The 22,596-nt window shown below is 38.2% G+C and overlaps 1 protein-coding gene across 1 annotated transcript; it reads right to left on the reverse strand.

Moving 5' to 3' along the window:
• Nucleotides 1-2,416: 2,416 nt before the first annotated feature.
• On the reverse strand, nt 2,417-14,046 carry LOC127198909 (arylacetamide deacetylase-like 2). Its single transcript, XM_051156830.1, has 4 exons — nt 13,785-14,046; nt 12,235-12,304; nt 11,019-11,190; nt 2,417-3,115 (listed from the first exon to the last, which is right to left on the reverse strand). Exons 1-4 carry the CDS (start codon nt 13,987-13,989, stop codon nt 2,513-2,515), a joined length of 1,050 nt encoding a protein of 349 aa, XP_051012787.1. The 5' UTR covers nt 13,990-14,046; the 3' UTR covers nt 2,417-2,512.
• Between the last annotated feature and the right edge of the window lie 8,550 nt (nt 14,047-22,596).

Genomic DNA, 22,596 nt, shown 5'->3' on the forward strand with positions numbered 1-22,596 from the left:
TACACATGTGTGGTGCCATCCACTGGATCATGATCAATATACAAGGGACCATGCCTTAAAACAAAAATTCTGCATCTTAGCAGCAATATGCTGTCAATGGATTCTCATCTCGGGCTAAGAGCCTGAGATCTACTTCCTCTTCTGTGACAAAATATTTACTGATCATGGCTTGATCTTGTTCAGGTGTCATGAAGGCAATGGTTTCTTCATGTCCATTGCAACGGTCCCATCAATTCATAGGATATTTATTTCACTCTGGCTCTCTCCAACATCTAGCTCTTACAGTCTTCATGATCTCTCTTTTTAAATGATCTATGGAGGAAGGAGGCATAATAATCCTTTACCTTACAGATTTAAGGCCTAAGAACTCATTTTTTTTTTATACATTGAGCGCTTGTAATTTTTGGTGTTTCCTCCTGTCCACTGCACAGAAAGATTTCTTCTATGAGTGATGAGAGCTACACTAATCTATGAGGATAGAGAAATGTGTTTTGAAGGCACTTTAATGCTGTGTACTTATGAAAATAATAATAGTTCATTCACACATCAGACCTATGAATACCACAGCTCTAGGTTCTTGACCCCATTGCTAGTACCTGACATGCTTTGCCTCCTGCGAAATGAGCCTTCAATCCAACCAGAAAGTTATTACTCCCATAACATTTGTGATATTATTTTACCCATGAGCATTAAAAAAGTCTTAAGATAACTTCTTCCACAATTCCTATACTTATCAAAAACTACTATGTAACTTGATGTTTTGTTAGTGGAATTTTAAAACTATGTGTCTCTGTAAGTCCTAGCCCCAGTTGGTACACCAAAATGTTAGTATTACTATTAAAAATGTTTGTTTAAGTTTCTCTCATAACCCAGCTAGCACCCGCATAATTGTTTAATAAGCTTTATAGCACAACAACTGAGCAACAGATATCTATATTATACCTCTAAGCTAATCTGGCTTCCTTCCAGTATAAATATCCCAGATCCTTGTATGTTATGACTTTCTCTTTGCAGCTGTTCTCCCCTCGTATCTTCTGAATCTCTGCCCATGGCTGAATCCCTACTTCCCTTCTCTCTCTCCTCTTCCCATGGATGTCATGAAGTCCAGCCATGTTCTCTCAACTACTCAGTGATTGGCTGTTAAGCTGCTTTACTGACATATCTTGGGACTATTGGGAAGCTAAATTTAGACAGGAGATTATCAGAAAAGGGATAAAAACAAGATATAGAAGGAACAGAAACCAGCAGTTGAATCTTTACACAGTACACATTAACATTATGCCTACAATATTTAAAAATATTTCCTGTATCAAAATAAAGTACATGAGAAAAACTTTGTCAGTCTGGTTTAAGACAGTTTGATTAATGATCCCTATCTTTCATAAATAAAAAGACAGAAACAAAACCAAAAAGTATCCTGTAGATGTTTTATATTCACACTTATCATTGGGTCAGATGACAACAAAGAAGTATATTAACCAAGCTTTTCTGGTTTACCAATAATAATTTAATGTTTAAACCTCATATGATAAGGTCACAGAGATCAGCAGTCTGATTGCTGTTAAGAAGAAAAAAATGCTCACACTTCAAGAAAAAAAATTAATGCAAGTAATGAAGATAAGGATTGTTTTATTAAGTGAATTCATCAGACATACATAATTTTCTAAAGTTTGCTCAGCTTTAAGCAAAGGCACAAAACATGTGAACACAACCATATGGAAACAGCAGCAGTACTGAGACACCAGACAAAGATTTTAGTGCTTCCACGAGGAAATGCAGTTATTTATGCCGTTGTTGCTACTGACAGAGGTGTGGATCCTATAACAACAGGGGCCCGTAAGCCTGGCTATCATCAGTTCAGACACCTTCTTAGGTTAGGTATAAAGCTTCTATGTAGGCTAATGAATACCTTCAAAATATAAAAGTAATACTACAAATAAATATGACTCCCATAGTTGGATAGCTATCATCTTGGATTAAGAATCATTTCCTAAGAGTGAACGAAGTTTCAGCTTTTTAAAAATTAAAATAAAGTATGCTTGCATAATTTTCAGCTTCCATTTCCTCCTCAAAACTGAAATCAACCTTATTCCCTATTAATGTGTGTATATATATATGCAAACATGTATATATGTATATAAATGTGTATATATACACATATATATTTGTGATTTAGTGCTACTTGCATGTATATGTTTCCAAGACTGATCACTTTTTTTCAGATAGGCATTTAGTAGGTCCAAACCTGGCTTGATCTTTCTAAAGCTCAGCTAAGGTTCAGATTCTTAAGCTTTGAAACTCTTTATAGTGAAGATGTTAACTCTGGTCTCCAATACACAGAAAACTTTAGCACTAAACAATATATAAACTTCATATAAAGTGAATAAAACAAAAAAAGCAATCTAATTCACACTGAGGAAATTGAATTTCTGTATGGACATCACACAACTAAAACCCTTGGCAGAAATTACGTTGCTAACAGAGTGACGGCCTAGCTACATATACCATTGATTTACAGATTTTCTTCTAACCAACTTATATATTTCTTTCTTACTCTTAAACCTAATTGTAAATTAAGTGGTGCCGTAGCAAATAATATAGCTCCATGGAATCCATCTTCTATGTGGTCATGAGTGACTGGAACTCCAGCATTTCTGAGTCGTGTGACATAAATAAGTCCATCATCTCTTAAGATGTCATGTTCACATGTGAGGATGTAAGTTAGTGGCAACCTCTGTAACTGAGAGTCATTGACTAATAAAGGTGACACTTTATTATCCATAAGTGCTGGATGAGAAGCATTTATGTTTCCAAGAACTGGTTCCTTGTAAACATGGTTCTTTTTGTATTTCTCTGGAAGAAAGTCACTCCAGTTAACAAACTTGAACAGATGTCTTGATTCTTGAGGCACATGATTATTTCTCAGTATTGTCTCGGGTAATTCGTTATTATCTGCTATATATAGACATGCCAACTTAATTGCTGTTCTCCTTGACAGAAAGGGACCATGTTTATATGTTTGGTAAGATGGTGTTAAGGTATCAATTGTCTGTAGCATAGGGTATATCAAGGTTTGTGCCTTAATCTTGTCCTTGTATTGTGGGTCATCCTGTAGCTATAAATAAAAGATAAAATGAGTGCTAATTATTCAATAGCTTTTAAACAAAAGAATTGGTAATATTGTTTTAGTTACCTGAGGTAAATAAATGTACAAAACTAAAACAGTGTCTAATGATGACTCTCATAACAATTACTCATTGTTTGAAACATTCCATCTTCTTCAGTGAGAAAATGGTGCACACTCTCCTGTTCACTCACATTTACTCACACATGTCAACCAAAGGGGGCCATGATCTGAAGAGTCTTACTGAAGATGACAGAAAGACTATGCTTAAAGATTTGTTTAGTTTTTGGTGAAAAGTTATTTTTAGTTACCTAGAACATTCTGCCCACGTGAATCAGCCTCCCAAGCAATCTGGACATAGGCATGTATTGTGGCCAGCTTGCTTACAACAGTTTTTGACATATAGTAATCTAAAGGAGCAGCAACAATGAAAATAATGAAACAGCATGTCAGAAACCAATTCAACTGGACAAAACCACTTGTTAATATATGTTGAAAACAATACTATTACCTGTCTTACCTTACCATCTTATTAGTGTTATAGCATGACAGAAAAGACAAAGAATAATTTTTGGAAATCAGAACAGCAGAAGAAAGTTTTAGACCATTTTGTCTATTATAAGTCTTCACTGAAATTGGGAAGTGTCCTGAGTTTGCAGCTCTGAGAAGACTCTTTGCTTTCATTTTCTAGCCTTGCTTTCTTCAGGAGAGTCTACAGTGGGCATTGAAGAGCCCCAACGTAGGCAGCACATGTGCTTCTAGAGCAGTGCCATACCCACACATGGCTGTACCTGCAGCCCTCCACAGGAAAGTTTGGGATCTGTTGAGGTCAAGGCTAGGCCTTCATCAGAGAAGTTGATTTATATAGCATGAGAGGATTAGTTGAAATCTCAATACCAGATTAGAAGAAAAAGTATCTGACGAAGTCCAAAATACCGACACAATAGGTACAAATCCGGCAAATTCATAGGAAAAACAAAAAAAGAAATTTTTCCTAAGAAAATCTTGTTAGGCTCTTGATTCTTCCCAGGGGCTGTAACTAATTTTCCAAATAAAATGCCATGTTTAGAGAGTGAGTAGCAGTGAGCACAACAGCGAAACTGAGGCCAAGGAAAGTAATAGCTTTTCCATGTACAAGCAGACATCTTCCCTAATTTAGTTAACCCCTGCTGGTTGGACCTGAGGGATAGGAAGATTGTACTTCAGTTTATGCTTTTCATGGTTCATTGAGATATTGAAGATGACACTTAGGAAGCAAGGGAAATATGAGCCTGGGGAGATGGCTCAGTTGGTAAATCCTTGCCAGAAGAAGCCTAAGGACTGGAACCTGAAGTCAGACCTGGGCATAGTGGGAGCCTGGCCTCCAGTTCTAGGGGAGAGAAAGTGACATAAAGTTTCATCCATTAACAAGCCAGAGGAATCATGGGGTCTGACTTGATCAGAAGGATCTCAATGGGAGACATGTTATCAAAACCTCTGCCTTCTGCAGTCTTTCATCATCTCATAGACTCTAATAAAGTCACACCTACGCTTTGAGGTAAAGTAGTTACTCTTATCCCAGAGTCAATGTGTGGTGTTAAATCTTATGTTAACCTGAAGACCTTCTCTCTCATTGCCCTGTACCAGAACGTTGGAAGGAAAACGCTGCAGTTGGTTGGCTATCCACTGTCTCCTCAGCTAGAAAAGTCAACTCATGCAAAAAGGTACATAATGACCACTGTGTCATAAGTTGCTTGAATTATTTCTAGACTTTTCTTGAAGGCAGCTTTATACATTTTAGTAGACACCTTAAAGAAATGAAGAAGCAGATCTAGCAATGGTTGAATAGAGGGAGGAGGGAGGGAAGTGGGGGTACAGAGAGATCAATCTAAAATATACCATTAATTGCATAGTTGCTATGTGCAATTTAATAACATATTTTGTCACAAATATTTCAATCTTTATAGCTATACATGTCCTTTTATATGTCTGCTAATCTAGAATACAATGTCTCTAACCATCTTATTTCAAGACAGGTCAGATTTAATCTTCTTCCATTAGCTGGAGTATAAAATGTCTAATGATTTATTCTATACTGGCCATAACCATAGGATTATCAGTCTGGTAAAAATTATCATAGATACTTTTGCCCATACGTGTGCAACTATATGTTTGTATATGAAAACATCTTAGAAAAAGAATCACAATATGCCTCAATTCCAATGCACCAATGTTCAACCCACCTTACATTAAAGTCTGTGTGCCATATGATGCCTTAAAAATATATACAGTATTGGAGCTGGAGGAATGGCTCAATCAACATTGGCTGTTCTTCCACAGGACCTGAGCATTCAGTGCCTACTTCTGTCCTCTGCAGGCTCTGCATTCAGGCATGGATAAACTGATACTATTTTAAGCTCTTTATACTTGAAAAAAATCATAAATGTAATCACTGCAATCATAAAAGCAGTATTTGAACAGAGGTAGCAGCTGCTTGACAGGTATGTCTTGTGATTAATGTAGACAGTGCCATTAAGGGTATTTATCATTGTGCCCTACAAACTTAGAGAAGAAGGTAAGCCTTCAGGGAAGGAAAAAGCACTGGTACTGAACCACATGGAGACACCACCCAGAATGGATGAGGCCACCTGGAAAATGAGCAGGTGTTGGCACGCGTTCTCATCCTACATAAAAACTGACTAAAAGGCAATGATTAAACTGAGAATATTAGTCCTTCAAAAACGACTCAAACCAATTTGCAAACATCCAAAGAGAGATAAGATATGATAACTTATAACACTACCCTTGTGATCTGGACAAAGCTGAAATTGTTTAAACAATAATTCTTTCTTAATTTAGGATACAGAAAATGACATCATATTCAACAACATATCTTTCCATCCAGAAACTTCACAAAACATTAAAATTAAAGTATATGAGCCTAGTGATCTACAAGATCAATACTAAAATTGTAATACTCTTCCCCAGTGAGGTGACACATTTTAATTAACTCTTTTATTTTTAAGTTTATAATATAATTATACCATTTGTTTCTTCCCTTTTTTTCCCTTCAAACCATCCTTCCTTTCTATGTCTCTTTGTTCTGTGTGAAATTCATGTCCTCTATTTTTATATGTAGTTTCTAAATTTTTATATTAATTTTCAATGGCCTGGTTATGAATAGTGTCATAACTTTTTTTTCCTGGTGGTACATTAGAGCTTATTATGTGTGACAAGAGCCACCTAGGGATTGTTGAAAGTCCTGCATCCAGAAGAGCCTCATGCTTGCGTAAAGTCTCAGATGCTGTAATGTAAAATTCTTAACATTTTCTTTTATACATAACTCTGTGCAGTTGAACATAACAGAACAGTGGATCATGAATATGAGCAGAGGAGCTAAGATATGTGTTTCACCCATGTTGTTATGTAAAACCCCCCAATAGGTGTGCCATTTCCATAGCGTATTTAATTCCATTCCATTTTAGACTTTGCTTTATTCCCAGGACCTTTTGACTCCACCAGAATTCTGAGTCCTTGTTCTGGATCTGAACAATAGATGCTAAAAACCCCTGAAGGTCCTGAAGGTGTTGCAGCCTCAGTTTCTACTGGAATCAGACCTTGCTTCAAATGAAGAAGCTACAACAAATGAACACCTTCACATCCTGTAACTTCCTATCATCTTAGTCACTCACAGGATAAGTAAAGACAAGGAGAAAATGGGTAACCCTAGTTCCTTTACAACACCCTTTCTTACTCAGCAGTAAGCTCAAAGTATACTCTTGATGGAATGTGCACATACATCATGCAATAGGTATAATGCAATAGCTGTAATAGTGACATAGTGTGTGCTCAGTGCTACTCCTCTGCTAAGTGTAAAATACATACCCAGGCACAAGCCACAAGCACCAGTGATTCTGCATGTAAGATACAGTGCTGTCATTGGTGTGTCAATGGCCTCTGTGGGGTTGGGGAATACGTATTTGCAGTTAAAGTGCTTGCATCACAAAGCATTAGAAGTAGAGTTTGGTTCTCCAGAACCCATTTCCATGACAGTGAAGCAAGCCTGCAGGCTGCAGCTCCAGACTGAGAAAGCAGAAATGGCACCACTAAAGCAAGCTGGTTAGTAAGAACAGCCAAGTCAGTGAGATCTGAATTTTATGAGAGACCCTTCCTCAACAAATAAGTTGGACACATAATGGGGGAGGCTGTGCGACATCAATCACAGGCCTCCACATGGGCATAAGAATACACATGCAAAGACATGCCTAAACCATATAGTGACAACACACACACACACACACACACACACACACACACACACACACACTTTAAAGGGCACTATGTATAAGGGCACATAAGCATAAACTGACATTTTTTAAATGTCTGTTCAGGGCTCCTCAGGATGCTGAAAATCATGCATTGTCCTGATGACTCATGCCACTTTTGTGGACTTACCTTACACATCTCTGCTTCACACAAGAATCTTATAAAACACCATGAGTTCCTGAAGCAGCACACAGACTTTCTTACATTAAAAAAAATTGTGATACCTGTTGTCAATATCCAGTTTCATAAGAGAGAAAAGATTGAAGAACAGACCAGCTGGTGTTTAAAGAATAAACTTGAGATCTTGTCATATGTTGGTTTAAGTTCTAGCTTCATAACATATATGTGCTGGACATTGGGCTAGATACCCAGTTCTGCTAAGGCTTGGGTTCCTGGTCTCTGAAATGGGGATTATATCAGTAAATATAATGTAAAGATTTTGTTTTTAATATAATTATGTTTGGGAGGTTATTTCGTATTGGAGTACTTATTGTATTTATATCATTTGCACAGCTTCTCCCTTACAGCTCCTCTCATGTCTCGCCATCACTGCCTCACAACTCATGACCTCTTCTCCTTTAATTATAAGACATTTTAGTTCGAGAAGAGAAACGATTGGCTTAACTTCATTTTTGTTGGGAAGGGCATGGACAGTTTTTTATGATGGCTAGTAGGGGAATGAATATGATAATATTACATTACAATGAGAATACAAACTAAAAACCTTAGTTCTAAAAATTACTATAGAATAATAAAGGTCATGTTGAAACACTGTGTATATCTTAGGAATTTTTGAAGTAGAACAGACTAGACCCTATGTAGACATGCATAAGTTTAAGAGTATAATATACCTTGAGAGATGATTTTTAAAAAAATTCGTACAACAGGAAGTCCTTATCTGGCTGCCTCTGATTCATGAATGTTGGGATTAAATGTCTGCACCACCTCCCAGATTTTAAATTTTATTATTGAAAAAAAAAAAAAAAAAGGGATGAAAGAAAACATGGAGAGAAAAATCATTTGATGAAGTCGTTGGTGTCCTAAAGGTTCAGCTCCAATGAACCTCAGTATCTTTGGCCAACCAATATAATTACGAATGAAAAAGTCAATTACTTAGCGCTATTATTAGATAGCTTTTAGAAGTACTAAATTATAAATTCTTTTTATTTTTCCAGTAAAAAGTATTATATATCTTTGTAAATGACAGACACGTTGCTAAGTTGGAGAAATGGTTCAACAGTTAAGAGCACTTTCTGCTTTTGCAGAGGACTCAGTTTTGATTTCTAGAACCTATACGGTGGCTCAGAACTGTCAGTAATTTCAGTTTCTGCTGAGTACAGCGCTGTCTGCTGGTCTTTGTGAGCATGCATGCACATGGAGCACAGACACACATGTAGGCAAAAAAAAAAAAAAAAAAAGATAAAGTTAATTAAAAATTTAAAAGAAAGAAAAAAACCCAAAGAGACATTGCATTTATCTTTGTAAAAGGTAAGATCAGTATAAATGTGGTTATGCACTTCCTGTGAAAATGAGTTGACGTATACAGATGCTTTTATTTCTAGTGTCTATGAAGGTTATTAAACTCATTTATCAAATAATATATGCCAGTTTTTAAACATCATTAAAGGTTTGACTTCATAGTCTCTTCTCTCTCAATGGAGCTATTGGTAGGTGGTGGCTGCTGGGAAAAGAGGAGGCAATTTTTGTGAAGGATGTGGCTCCTGGTGGCTTGTCCACCCACCAGCAAGGCCTAAACATACAATAATGTATGGGCAGCACACACTGTACTTGATGGATACCGTGATAAATTTTGTGACTCAGAACAAACTAGAGTTATCTGAGAAGAAAGAACTATTTGGACAATTCTTCTGTAAGATTGGCTTGTGGCAAACTTTGGGAGTATTTTCTTAACTAGTGACTGATCTGCTTACATCCCATTGTGAGCAACACAGCCCATGGGTGGGTGTGTGGTACTGGATGCTATGATAAAGCAGACTGATCAAGCCAGGAAGCAACATTTGCTCAGAAATTTGAAAATCTCTCAAAGACTTTCTATCAGCCATTTGTGTGATATTTTGAATTTAGAATGACAAAAGTGAAACTTTTGGTTTTCTGGTTGCTTGGGCTGGAGAGTCATTGTGACTAAGAAGAGATTAGAATCACTGAGTTCAATCTTCTTGGAAGTATTTCCTCACTTGTGGTCCAGATAGGGCCAAAGATGAACTTTGTACTGGCAGTTGAATTGGTAATATATAGTTTCCCCTATGGGACCGATGTTTGACTGAATGGCTGGGCTACGGAGAGCACCTAATGCTTGGCACGCACCATGAGCGGCCCGGAGAGGCTACTGATGAATGCGAAACTAAATGGAAGTAGAAGCCCAAGGACTGAAGGAGCTTTAGAAGGAGCTTGAGTCTTGGCACCAATGGCAGAGTCAGCACCCCTGAAGAGAGCACAGGAAAGGCTCTCTCGGTGACTGCTAAGACCAGTTACAATGCAGACCACAACATTTTGGAGATGTCAATAACATGCGGTTACCAAGAAGAACAGCACAGCTATGGAGTTAAGCCAGCCTGAGACCACGAGTCATGCTACATGGCTGATGGCAAGCTCATTGGATTCTACATAGTGGCTCTTCAGTGTCACGACATCAACGTTTACTATGATGAACGTTTGTTTTGCTTTGCTCTGATTGTGACTGTGCTCTGATTCCAAAAGGAACAAGTCACTGGGCACCATACTTTCGTGGGCCCTCTTCATGACTCTTGTTGTGTGTCCTGGAGAAATGTAAGCAAACAGCCTCACCCTCCTGCTCCATTGAGAGATAAACTTCACCCACTGCCATGGCTTTTCTGGTATGATATATTGTACCTTGTCGAACTGTAAGCCCTAATAGCTCATTTCTTCTGTAGTTCCTTCTTGTCAGGTCTTCTAGTCAGGGAGACAAGAAAGTAATTAATAAAAATCAAGTACAATGATACTAACATCACAATAGATTTTACAATTTATCTCAGAAAAACTAACAGTAAAACATATTATAGATACTTGTTTGCAGTCATTGCTGTATTTTCTTAATTAGTATGATAAGGTAGGCTGTGTGGTGTAGTTCTAGTCCAAGTACTTGGGATGTGGTGTGGGGCCATTGCAAATTTAAGGCATAGCCACATTAATGAGCAAGTTCAAGTTCAGTCTAGGGGGCTTAACTAGAGATGAGAAGAGTTTAAAAGGAGGTAATTATATAGATCCATGGTAGATCATTTGTTTAGCAATTCCACAGCTTTGGATTTAATGTTAGCTTCACACACACACACAAACACACACACACACACACACACACACACAGTGAGAATGAGAGATAGAGAGACAGAGACAGAGAGATACACAGAGACAGAGATATTATGAAATCTTTATATAACATTACTTAACTAAAGTCACAACTAAAGCCCAAGGCATGCAAAAAGAATAAACGTTCCTGGTTATTTTATATTTTATATATTACTGTACATCATTCATACACAGCAACTAAAACTTTTTTTGTGTTAGTACTAAAACTGTTCTGGTTTTAAAAAAAATAACATATACAACATACCAGTTGAGCCACTGTTGCTGCCAAGGCACCCCCAGAACTGTCTCCTGAAATACAGATGCGATTGGAATCCACTCCATATTTTGCAAGAACTTTATCCTGGAGAAAGAACTTGATGGCAGAAATGCAGTCTTCTAGGGCAGCTGGGTATAAATACTGAGGAGCAAGTCTGTAGCTTTAGAGGTAAATCAAGGGGAAAAAAAACCAACAACAAAGAACTTATGATTAAGCTTGTGCATTCAATTATCTCTCAATTTCCTCAAGTCTCTCTCTCTCTCTCTCTCTCTCTCTCTCTCTCTCTCTCTCTCTCTCTCTCTCTGACCTTTAATCCCATCAACTAAACCAGGGCTTACTAATAACTTCTATTTTAAAACAGCAAGTAGATTCTGGTTTAGAGGGTTTGAGGTAATGGTTCTATAGGAAGCAGAATCATAAAGGATGTGTCTTCACTTTCATAAAGTCTGTAAGTTTCACCAGGCCCTCAATAGAAGTGGTGACTCGGAAGCAATTCATGATCATTGATTAGGTAATTCATTCAAGCAGTTAAAATCCAGAAAGTCTGAGAGCCAAGTGATGGTAGTTGCCTTTAATTAGAAATTTATTTAGATCAAAATTCCACAGAATTGTAGAATTTCATTTAATAAGCATGAGGATTTGAAATTACTCATTGTTTCAGCACAAATCTACAGTCTTGTAAACCAATTTTTATACTATAAAATTGGCAGGAAAAGACTAATTTTCTCCAAGAAATACAGATTACACTCAATAGGTCACAAAGCAATAGGCATGCCTTCAAATTTCTGGTATATTGTTAGACATTTGAGCAAAATCATAAAATACTAAGAATTATCTTTGGGGAGGCTCTTGAAATGTTTGAATGGTCCAAGCATTAGCTCTAATCTTGCTGGACCCAAGAATACTTCTAACATACATTGCTTTTGTTATCATGTCAGATAATGCCTAACACTCCTCAGGTGTGATGGGTATATACTATAGGCATATTCCCTGGGCAGGCTGTGTGTTCTCAGAGCTACCACTGCTTTATTAGCAAAGATGCTTACTCTGCCCTCTGACTTTCATGAGGGCACATTAATATTATACTGCTAAAAGAAATTCATACACCACAACTTCCTAGCAGTGCTCCAGCCACCTTTGACTGTAAATAAAGCTAATGCTAGAATGGCAAGGACCACAAAAATAAAGATCGATTGGTTCTTACTCTGGTGCCAGAACAACCGCGTCAAGTTTGTTGGCTGTCTCTCGGTTCACGGAATCATAGGGCAGCATCTCTGAAACGAAAGAAATAAAGTAAACTGTGGTGTAAATGCCAAGCAATGAAAACTTGTTTATGAATCATAGATCTATGAATCATAACATAAAATTGAATTGTGGTTACTTGATGAAAACCTTGCCATCAACACTCTGTCACCACATATGAGCAAATTCCACCAGAGTAACAAGACCTCCCTTATCTTCTATCTACTAAATTATTCCTATGCTAGGCCAGAAGACAAAATCCATTTGGTCACAATGAGAGGAGCTTGTTGTGTTCTGGTGACCTGTTGGCTCCTCCTGGTTTTATTGTGTTGCTCACTTAATGTGACTGTAGTCTCAAAGCATCATGCACTGTTCTTTTCTGGGTGAGTTCCTTCAGGAAGTGGCATGGGGCTGAGCAGAGCTAGAAGAAACTACACCAGGTAATCTTATGCACACAGTGACCTCTGAATAACGGTGAAGATCATAATCTCAAAGCTTTAGTATTAACAAACTATTCTTTTTATGGATTTATATTTTTTTCAAGAGAGGAAAAAAGTGTGTGCCTTGACTCCCTCAACATAACTACTGTCATATCCATTAAGCTGGCTTTAAGTCAGAGCTCTAAAAGTGAGTTGAAGATAATATTATAGCCATCCTTAAAATAGTCATAAATTCAGATAGTCACAATAATCAATCTTTAAAGATATTTTAGATTTCTTGTGCTTTATAAAGGGGACTTTAAATTATAAGTATACTTCTTGGTGTAATTTTAGAAAATAAGCTTTTTCCCTTGGTTGAGGCTTAGACATTTAAATAAAGCCATTCATATTTAATACCTTTACAAATGAACTTTAAGTTTCTTTTCTGAATATAAGTGGACTTTTTAGTTGTACTTAAAATATATCAATAAATTTTCATCTGTGTAATTTCTTACAGAAATTAACTCGGGCTTGAATGTAGTGATAATACAAAGGTGGGAACAGAAAGAGTAAGTTTATTATGATTAAAATCTTATTTTTTTCATTCTCTGACTTTGATCAACAAAAAGGTTTGTTTTTAAATTTTATTAATGCTCACACATTTCTGGTTTTATATAGGTCCTTTTATTTTTAGTGTATTCAATTTACATCCTGATGGTAGCCTGCTCTCCTGTCTCCTCCCCGCCCTACCCTGCCTCCCTCTTTCCTCCCTCCTGACTCCCCTAGTCCTCAGAAAGAGAGAGCTTTCCTCCCCTACCCCCTGACCCTAGTATATCAATTCTCATCAAGACTGCCTGCATCCTCTTCCTCTGTGGGTGGCATGGCTGACAATGACAAAATTTATCAGTAAAAGTCAATTCACTTAAAAAGCATAAAATGACATTTATTAGTTAAAGGACAAAAATAATGACTACTATCACATGTTCAAGGGAAAAATGAAATCATTGCAGGTGAAAGTGTAACAAGGTCACGAGAAAGCATAGAGTGTCATTTTGTGTAATAAATGTGATCTAATTAAAACAAATAAACTTACTGAAGCTTCCCAAGGTAAAGGCACCACCATGAATGTAGATTATAGCTCGTCTCTGTCTTTCAGATTTCCTTTTTGGCAAATATAGGCGAACAGGAATGTTACTGAAGTCTGTGTCAATCACTGTTATGTTTTCATCTGAAAATGGCTTTGTATCTTGAAGTGTCATTAATATGAGGAAAAGATCTTCAAATTTCATAAGACCCATACTTTCAAATAAGGAGGCCTATCAAAACAACATTGGAATGGTAATATGAATATTTTTATTTTAGTAACACATAAAGATGAAATGGGAAAAAGGAGTTGGAGGAATGAGAATATTGTAGGGTGTATAGCACCCCCTTTACCACAAGTTTAATGGATATCTCAGAAGATGGGGAAAAAGTTATAGAACACATAAGTGGGAGAAGACTGCTAAAAAATAGTGTCTTCCAGACATGGCAAGGCAATTGCACCCCTGAACTCACAGATGCTATGGTTATCTGTGTGAGTGCCCCTAACCTCAACTCAGGAGCTATTGGCATTTCACGGCTACTGGGGATTGGAGAATCATGGACTTCCAATGTATGGTCCTTTGTAGGTTGCACTGGCTCCAGAAATGGCTCAACATCAATCCACATAAAGGCAATGCTTACTCACTCAATGAATTATAATTGTAATTTGTAAAAAGACATGATGTTGAGAAAGGCATGAAATAAGAAGGGTTGGGAGAAATTGTAGGATAGATTAGAATACATATGTTATATGTCACAAATACATTTTCTTTATATTTTCTTTTTTTATAAATTTTTTAAAAATTTATTCTTGTTACATCTCAATGTTTATCCCATCCCTTATATCCTCCCATTCTTCCCTTCCTCCCATTTCCCCCTTACTCCCCTCCCTTATGACTGTGCCTGAGGGGGACTTCCTCTCCCTTTATATGATCATAGGGTATCAAGTCTCTTCTTGGTAGCCTGCTATCCTCCCGAGAGTGCCACCAGGTCTCCCCCTCCAGGGGACATGGTCAAATATGAGGCACCAGAGTACGTGTGAAAGTCATACCCCACTCTCCACTCAACTGTGGAGAATGTTCTGACCATTGGCTAGATCTGGGTAGGGGTTTGAAGTTTACAGCCTGTATTGTCCTTGGCTGGTGCCTTAGTTTGAGTGGGACCCCTGGGTGCAATTCTGCCTATCATAATGTTCTTCTTGTAGGATTCTAGGACCCTTTGTATCCTTCTACTTTGCTATTCTCCCATGCTTCTCTCATTTAGAGTCCCAATAGGATCTCCTCCCCTTTGTCCCAGTTTCCTGGTAAGTGAAGGCTTTCGTGGGACATGCCCCTTGAGCTAGTATGCAGGTATAAGTGAGTATATACCATTTGACTCTTTCTGCTTCTGGGTTAACTCACTCATTATGATCATTTCTAGCTCAATCCATTTGTCAACAAATTTCGAGAATTCCTTGTTTTTAATAGCTGAGTAGTATTCCATAGTGTATATGTACCACAGTTTATTCTTCTACTGAGAGACACTTAGGCTGTTTCCATGTTCTGGCTATTATGCATAAGGCTGCTGTGAACATGGTTGAGCAAATTTTCTTGTTGTGTGCTGGAGCATCTTCTGGGTATATTCCAAGGAGTGGAATAGCTGGGTCTTGCGGAAGCCCTATTCCCAATTTTCTGAGATAGCACCAGATAGATTTCCAAAGTGGCTGTACTAGTTTGCATTCCCACCAGCAATGAAGGAGTGTTCTTCTCTCTCCACATCCTCGCCAGCATGTGGTATCCCTTGAATTTTTGATCTTAGCCATTCTGATGGGTGTAAGATGGAATCTCAGAGTTGTTTTGATTTGCATTTCCCTGATGACTAAGGAGGTTGAGCATTTCTTTAAGTGTTTCTCAGCATTTGATATTCCTCTGTTGAGAATTCTCTGTTTCGTTCCAAGCCGCATTTCTCAATTGGGTTATTTGGTTTGGTGGCATTTAATTTCTTGAGTTCTTTATATATTTTGGATATTAGACCTTTGTCAGATGCAGGGTTGGTGAAGATCTTTTCCCAGTGTTTAGGCTGTCGCTTTGTTCTTTTGACAGTGTCTCCTGCCTTACAGAAGTTTCTCAGCCTCATGAGGTTCCATTTATTAATTGTTGACATTAAGGCCTGAGGTGGTGGTGTTCTGTTCAGGAAGTTGTCTCCTGTGCCAATATGTTCCAGGCTCTTCCCCATTTTTTCTTCTAAGTGACTTAGTGTCTCTGGTTTTATGTTGAGGTCTTTTATCCACGTGGACTTGAGTTTTGTGCAGGATGACAAATATGGGTCTAGTTGCATTTTTTTACACATAGACATCCAGTTAGACCAGCACCAATTGTTGAAGATACTATCCTTTTTCAATTGAATGGATTTGGCTTCTTTGTCAAAAATCAAGTGACCATATGTGTGTGGATTCACATCTGGGTCTTCGATTCGATTCCACTGATCAACCAGCCTGTTGCTGTGCCAGTACCATGCTGTTTTAATTACTATTGCTTTATAGTACAGTTTGAGATCAGGTATGGAGATTCCTCCGGAGCACCTTTTGTTGTACAAGATTGTTTTAGCTACTCTGGGTTTTTTGTTTTTCCATATGAAGTTCAGAATTGAACTTTCAATGTCTTTTAAAAATTGTGTAGGTATTTTGATAGGAATTGCATCAAATCTGTAGATTGCTTTTGGTAACTTTCCTCTTAGCACTGCTTTCAATGTATCCCACAAATATGGATTGCTGTTTCTTCATTTTCATTGAATTTCAGGAACTCCTTGATTTCTTTCTTCATTTCTTCCCTGGCCAAGTGTCATTTATCAGAGAGTTTTTTAGTTTCCACATATGTGTAGGCGTTTTGTTATTTCTGTTGTTGTTGAATTGCAGCCTAAGAGCATGGTGATCTGATAGGATACAAGGTACTATTTCAATCCTCTTGTAGCTGTTGAGGCTTGCTTTGACCTATGATGTGATCAATTTCGGAAAAGGTTCCATGAGGTACAGAGAAGAAGGTATATTCTTTCTTGTTTGGGTGAAAGGTTCTATAGGTATCTGTTAGATCCATTTGATTCATGGCATTGGTTAATGATGTTATTTCTCAGCTTAGTTTCTGTTTCAATGACCTGTCCTTCCATGAGAGTGGGGTGTTGAAGTCTCCCACTATTATTGTGTGGGGATCAATATGTGGCTTAAGCTTCATTAGCAGATCTTTTACAAATGTGGGTGCCCTTGTAGTGGGAGCATAGATGTTCAGAATTGTGATGTCATCTTGGTTGACTTTACCTTTGATGAGTATGAAATGTCCTTCCTCATCCCTTTTGATTAATTTTGGTTGAAAGTCTTTTTTGTTTGATATTAAAATGGCTACACCTTCTTGCTTTTTGCGACCATTTGTGTGGAATATTTTTTTTCCAACATTTTACCCTGAGGTAATGCTTATCGTTATGGGTGAGATGTGTTTCTTGAATGCAGAAGAATGTTGGATCTTGTTTATGTACCCATTCAGTTAGTCTGTGTCTTTTTATTGGAGAATTGAGACTATTGATGTTGAGATATTAATGACCAGTGACTGTTAAGAGTCTTAATTTAGATGTTGTTTCCAGTCGAGCATTTGTGTAGTTGTGTTTTTGCCATGGTATAGTTATCTATTTCCTGAGTAGTTTTGGTTGGAGCTTGTCCCTTTGGGATGGAGTTTTCCTTCCAGTATCTTCTGTAAAGCTAGATTTGTGGATAGGTACTGTTTGAATTTGTTTTTGTCATGGAACATTTTGTTTTCTCCATCAATAGTTATTGATAGTTTTGCTGAGTAAAGTAGTCTGGCCTGGCATCTGTGGTCTTTTAGGGTTTGCAGGATCTCTGTCCAGGCCCTTCTGGCTTTTATGGTCCCTGCTGAGAAGTCGGGTGTAATTCTGATAGTTTTGCCATTAAATTTGGCCCTTTTCCCTTGCAGCTTTTAATATTTTTCTTTGTTCTGTATGTTTTGTATTTTGATTATTATGTGATGGGCAGTTTTTCTTTTCTGGTCAATTCTATTTGGTGTTCTGTAGGCCTCTTGTATGTTTATAGGCATCTCTTTCTTTAGATTGGGGAAATTTTCTTCTATGATTTTGTTGAGAATAGTTTCTGGGCCTTGGAGTCTGCTGTCTTCTCTTTCTTCAATGCCTATTATCCTCAAATTTCTTCTTTTCATGGTGTCCTTGATATCTTGGGTGTTTTGTGTCAGGATTTTTCCAGATTTAGCATTTTCTTTAATGGTTGCTTCAAGACCTTGATTATATCTTCTAGACCTGAGATTCATTTCTTCATCTCTTGGATTTTGTTAGAAAAGCTGGCCTCTGTGTTGCTCGCCTTCTTCTCTGAGGTCTCATGTTCTCGTTTTTCTTCTGTCTGTGTGTTTATCATTGAATCCATTTTCATTTTCAGATCTTGAATTGATTTTTTTATTTCTTTCATCTGATTGTTTGATTTTCCTGAGTTTCTTCCATTGCCTCTTTATAGGTCTTCAGAGCTTGAACCGTTTTATTGATTTCTTTCATCTGGTTGTTTGTATTTTCCTGAAAATTTTCCAGTTCCACTCTATGTGCTTCTTTTATGTCCCTCACCTGTTTGGCTGCATCTTCCTGCATTTGATTACGAATTTTATTTGTTTCCTCCATTATCATCCTCATCACTAAAGGTTTGAGGTCATTTTCCTGTATTTCCATTGTGTTTGAGTTCTCTGGGTTGTTTTCTTTGGGATAGCTGGAAACTGGAGACACCATGTTGTTTTGAGTTTTTTTGCATATGTTTTTACACTGTCCTTTAGATATCTTCCCATCTCTGTTTTTGTTGGGCAGCTTCCAGAGTTGGGTAGAGGGAGTCTGATGATAGATTCACTTGATTTCTCATGATTTCCCTAGGCCGGAAGCTCTGATGCTTCACTGGTGTGGATGGCAGGAGGCTAGTGCTGTCGTTTTGTACTCTCACAGCCAGTGGTCCTCAGCTCCCCTGTACTGTGGGTCCTGCAATTTTTCTGGGTGTCTGAATGAGTGTTGGGTCAGGCCAAAGTGTCCACAGCCTTCTGGGTCCCCTGTCCTGTCCAGTTAGGGACACTGGGCCCGAACCATGCACCAAGCTCAACAGATTCTCAGGGCCCGAACCGTCTGCTGAGCTCCCCTAGGGACTCTGGGCCGAAAATGCACGCAGAGTCCAGCCATGGTTTCTGGGCTGGGACTGCACGCCAAGCTCAGCTAGGGGCTTTGGGCCCAAAGCGCATGCTGTCATCAGTTATAGTCTCAGGGCCCTAACGTTCCTCCAAGCTCAGCCAGGAATTCTGCCCTCAAACTGTGCACCGGGTCCAACCAGAGTCTCTGAGCAGGGACTGCGCCAAAAGCTCAGCTAGAGTCTTTGGATCCAATTTGTCCATCAAGCACAGTTAGGGACTCTGGCCCCAAACTGCACGCCAAGTCTCAGGGGCAGAGTTGCTCACCAAGCTCATCCAGGGACTCTGGACCCACACTGCGTGCTGAATTCAGCCAGGGATTCCGGGCCTAAACTGCACAGAGAGTCCAGCCAGAGTCTCAGTGCCACGATTGCGTGCAAAGTTCAGCTAGAGTCTGTGGGCCCAACCTGCCTGGCAAATCCAGCTAGGGACTCTGGGCTGAATCTGCGTACTGACCTCAGCCCATATCACAGCAGCAGAACTGCGGGCTGAGCTGTGCTAGTGCCTCGGTCGGAACTGCACGCTGAACTCAGCTGCGTCACAGCAGGCGAACTGCGGGCTGAGCTGAGCTAGCGTCTCCTCGGGGGAACTGCACACTGAGCTGAGCTTGGGACTCAGGGGCTGAACTGTCCACCGAGTCCAGTTTGGGTCTCAGGGCACTGCGCAACCCAAATCCTGCCCAGAGTACCCTCTCCTGAAGCCACTTCCACCGGCCACCACACCAATCGCTTCTGCCGGAGGGCTCCGAGCTGCAAACCTCAGCCTCTGTTGCTGCTGCCACTGCTGCTGCCACTGCTGCTCTGAACTGAGAAAATCCACACTCTTCCCGTGTGCAGGGACACGCTGGTCCTCTGCACCCTGGTCCCTTCGAACCATGGAGCACTCCTGCTGCAGTGGTGTGGGGACCTCGGTGTTCCTGGTTCAGAATTCTGTGCAATTCCCTGAATTGTTATTGGAACTTCTAAGCACAGTCCACACTGCCTGCCGCCATCTTGGATCTTTCCCTTGTGTGAGTATAGCTCATTCTTGGTTTGATAAGCATAGTGTCTATAAATATCTGTTTGCTGGTAACAATGTTTTAATTCAATTTAGAAGGCCACTATATCTATTAGTTTAAGTATTCTATTGGCCGCCAATTGATAAGGCATTGCAAATTTATTCATTAAATCAGATTTAATCTCAATTTAGCTTTAATGTGTTTCAAAATTTTATATTGAACACAGTCAAAAATAATGAGAATAGTTAGAGATAATCTCTAAATCCATTTAGAAAGTGATTATCATCAATTTTGATAATTCTTATCCACCAATCTTCTTGAATATTTGTAACAAATATAAATACATTGTTTCTTCTAGTCTATTCATAACCTGATTCTTAAAACAGTGAAACATACTATATATTCTTATTAGAACTTTTAAAGAGTCCATGTGTCAGTTACCTTTCTATTGCTGTGATAAACACCAGTCAACTTATAAAAGAAAGTACTTAATTTGGCTTAGGGTTTGAGCGGGTTAGAGTCCATGGCAGCAGAGGAAAAAAACATCTGCAAGCTTAGATACTTATCCCAAACCACAAGGCAGAGAGAAAGCACTTGGAATAACAAAAGTCTTTTGGAACATGAAAACTGGTGCCCAGGGGCATACCTCCTCCAAATGTTACACAAGCCTTTCCACCAAGTGGGGCCCAAGTATTCAAATATATGATATGAGCCTATGGGTGCGCATTTATTCAAACTACCTCACTACAGTACCCAGAATACCCATGATACAAACCATAAATACTAAAAAAAAAAAAAAAAAAAAAAAAAAAAAAAGAAAAAGAAAAAAGAAAAAAAGAAAAAAGCAAATGAGACTATCTCATTGAGGGAAACAAAATCAAAGATGCAAAATGAGATTGTTTCAATCTAAAGTCAATGATTTTAAAACAGTTACTATGATTATGTTCTGGGAACAAATTAAATAACAGACATCCTTAAGGAAGTAAGTATACTAAGAATGAGTCAGCGAAAAAGTTATAATAAGACTAGGAAATTATTTATCCAAAGCACAATGTCAAATATGAATAGACCAAGTGTAAAATATAATTCTATATAGGTCTTTTAAATGCTGAAATACATAGTATATCTGTAATAAGTGTTCTCCATGAAATGTATAAAATTTGGAACTAAAAGCCATGATAAATTATTTAAAACACAAATAATCATTAAAATAGAGCCATACTGGCTGTAAAAATATTAAACAAAATGCTTATCAATTGAACTCTCAGTAGATGCTTGTCAATTGGTGGAATGATCATTGAAACAAGTGTCATAATTTGTTCACACACACACACATATCCATGTAAAAGGACAGTAATGTACAGTTGTATAATTCTATAGTACATTTGATGATGCAAGTCAAATCTCACAACTGTATGCTTTCAGAATACATTTATATTGATGGTAGATAAGTATTGGCATACTTTGGAAACTAAAGATACATGAACTACTCAAGGATGATGATATACCAGTTTCTCTACAAAATGACACTTCTTCACTTTTATTTTCTCTATTGTCCAGTCAACAAAGTGAGGCATAAAGAAACCCAAACCAGGATAATTTAGCTATCTTTGGACTCCAAAGAAAACATGTTAGCTATTTTAACAATCAGCTTAACTTTCAACTTTGTACACCATAGAATAACCTTAGGAAAGAGTCTCATTGAGGGACTGTCTAGATCTTGTTGGATGGTGAGCATGTCTTTGGGAAATTGTTTTGATTCTATTAATTGATGCAGGAATATGGGACCTTAATGTAGGAGTCCCTGTTCCCTGACTTTGGGCCCAGATATCTCGGGAAATATAAGCATGCATGCTCTTGATTGCACATCAAGACCCCAGCCATGATTTTCCTGGAATAATGGACTGTATTATTGGTTGTGAACTAAGATAAACACTCTCTCACCTAGGTTGCTTTTGCCAGGGTATACTGTCACAGAAACTGCAATGAGCATAGGACAGCTGTTCAGCATTCTTCTGATACTAAGGGAGATCCCCGTCTTCCGGCAGCATAATAGCCATGTCTGCCTCTTCTATAATATCATGCTGTGTCTTCTCTAAACATTTATTGTTCTTCCTTGTCTACTCTGTAAGCCTTCTTGTTGTCACAAAAGCCACAAGGCTTCCAGACAGAAGCACATTTTGGTAGAAGAGAACATGGCTTTTCTTTAGCACTCTCATTATACAAATCATAATCTCAGCTCCCTGGACCTAGAGACAGACAACAGTAGCAGTAGATGGTAAGATGTAGTCTTTGAACTATGTGGATCTCTGAGATGTGTCAAGGGGAATGTGTCATACAGCACACTTTCTGCTCAAAAAAGGAATGTTCTCTGCTCATGAATACACAGCGTCACTTTTTAGTGGATTTCACAACACACTAACGGAAAAGCAGAGAGGACTGCAAGCTCTACAATTGTTCCACAAGTAATTGTAAAATGATAAGAAAAAGAGAAATAAATGCCACTATAATTACATTTTTCTGACTATTAAAATATAATTTATTTTAATATCAGCATAACATTTGTGTAAACTTGTAATAAAATTATCATAATCTTGAGTTAATTATTAACACAGTTA

This window comes from Acomys russatus, chromosome 15 (assembly GCF_903995435.1).
Source record: "Acomys russatus chromosome 15, mAcoRus1.1, whole genome shotgun sequence".
Classification (NCBI taxonomy): Eukaryota; Metazoa; Chordata; class Mammalia; order Rodentia; family Muridae; genus Acomys; species Acomys russatus.

Coding starts and splice junctions, on each gene's coding strand:
- LOC127198909 (XM_051156830.1), bottom strand. CDS start 13,989: ATGGGTCTTATGAAATTTGAAGATCTTTTCCTCATATTAATGACACTT. Junction 12,305..13,784: donor CTTTACCTTGGGAAGCTTCA/GTAAGTTTATTT, acceptor CTTTCGTTTCAG/AGATGCTGCCCTATGATTCC. Junction 11,191..12,234: donor GCGGTTGTTCTGGCACCAGA/GTAAGAACCAAT, acceptor TTACCTCTAAAG/CTACAGACTTGCTCCTCAGT.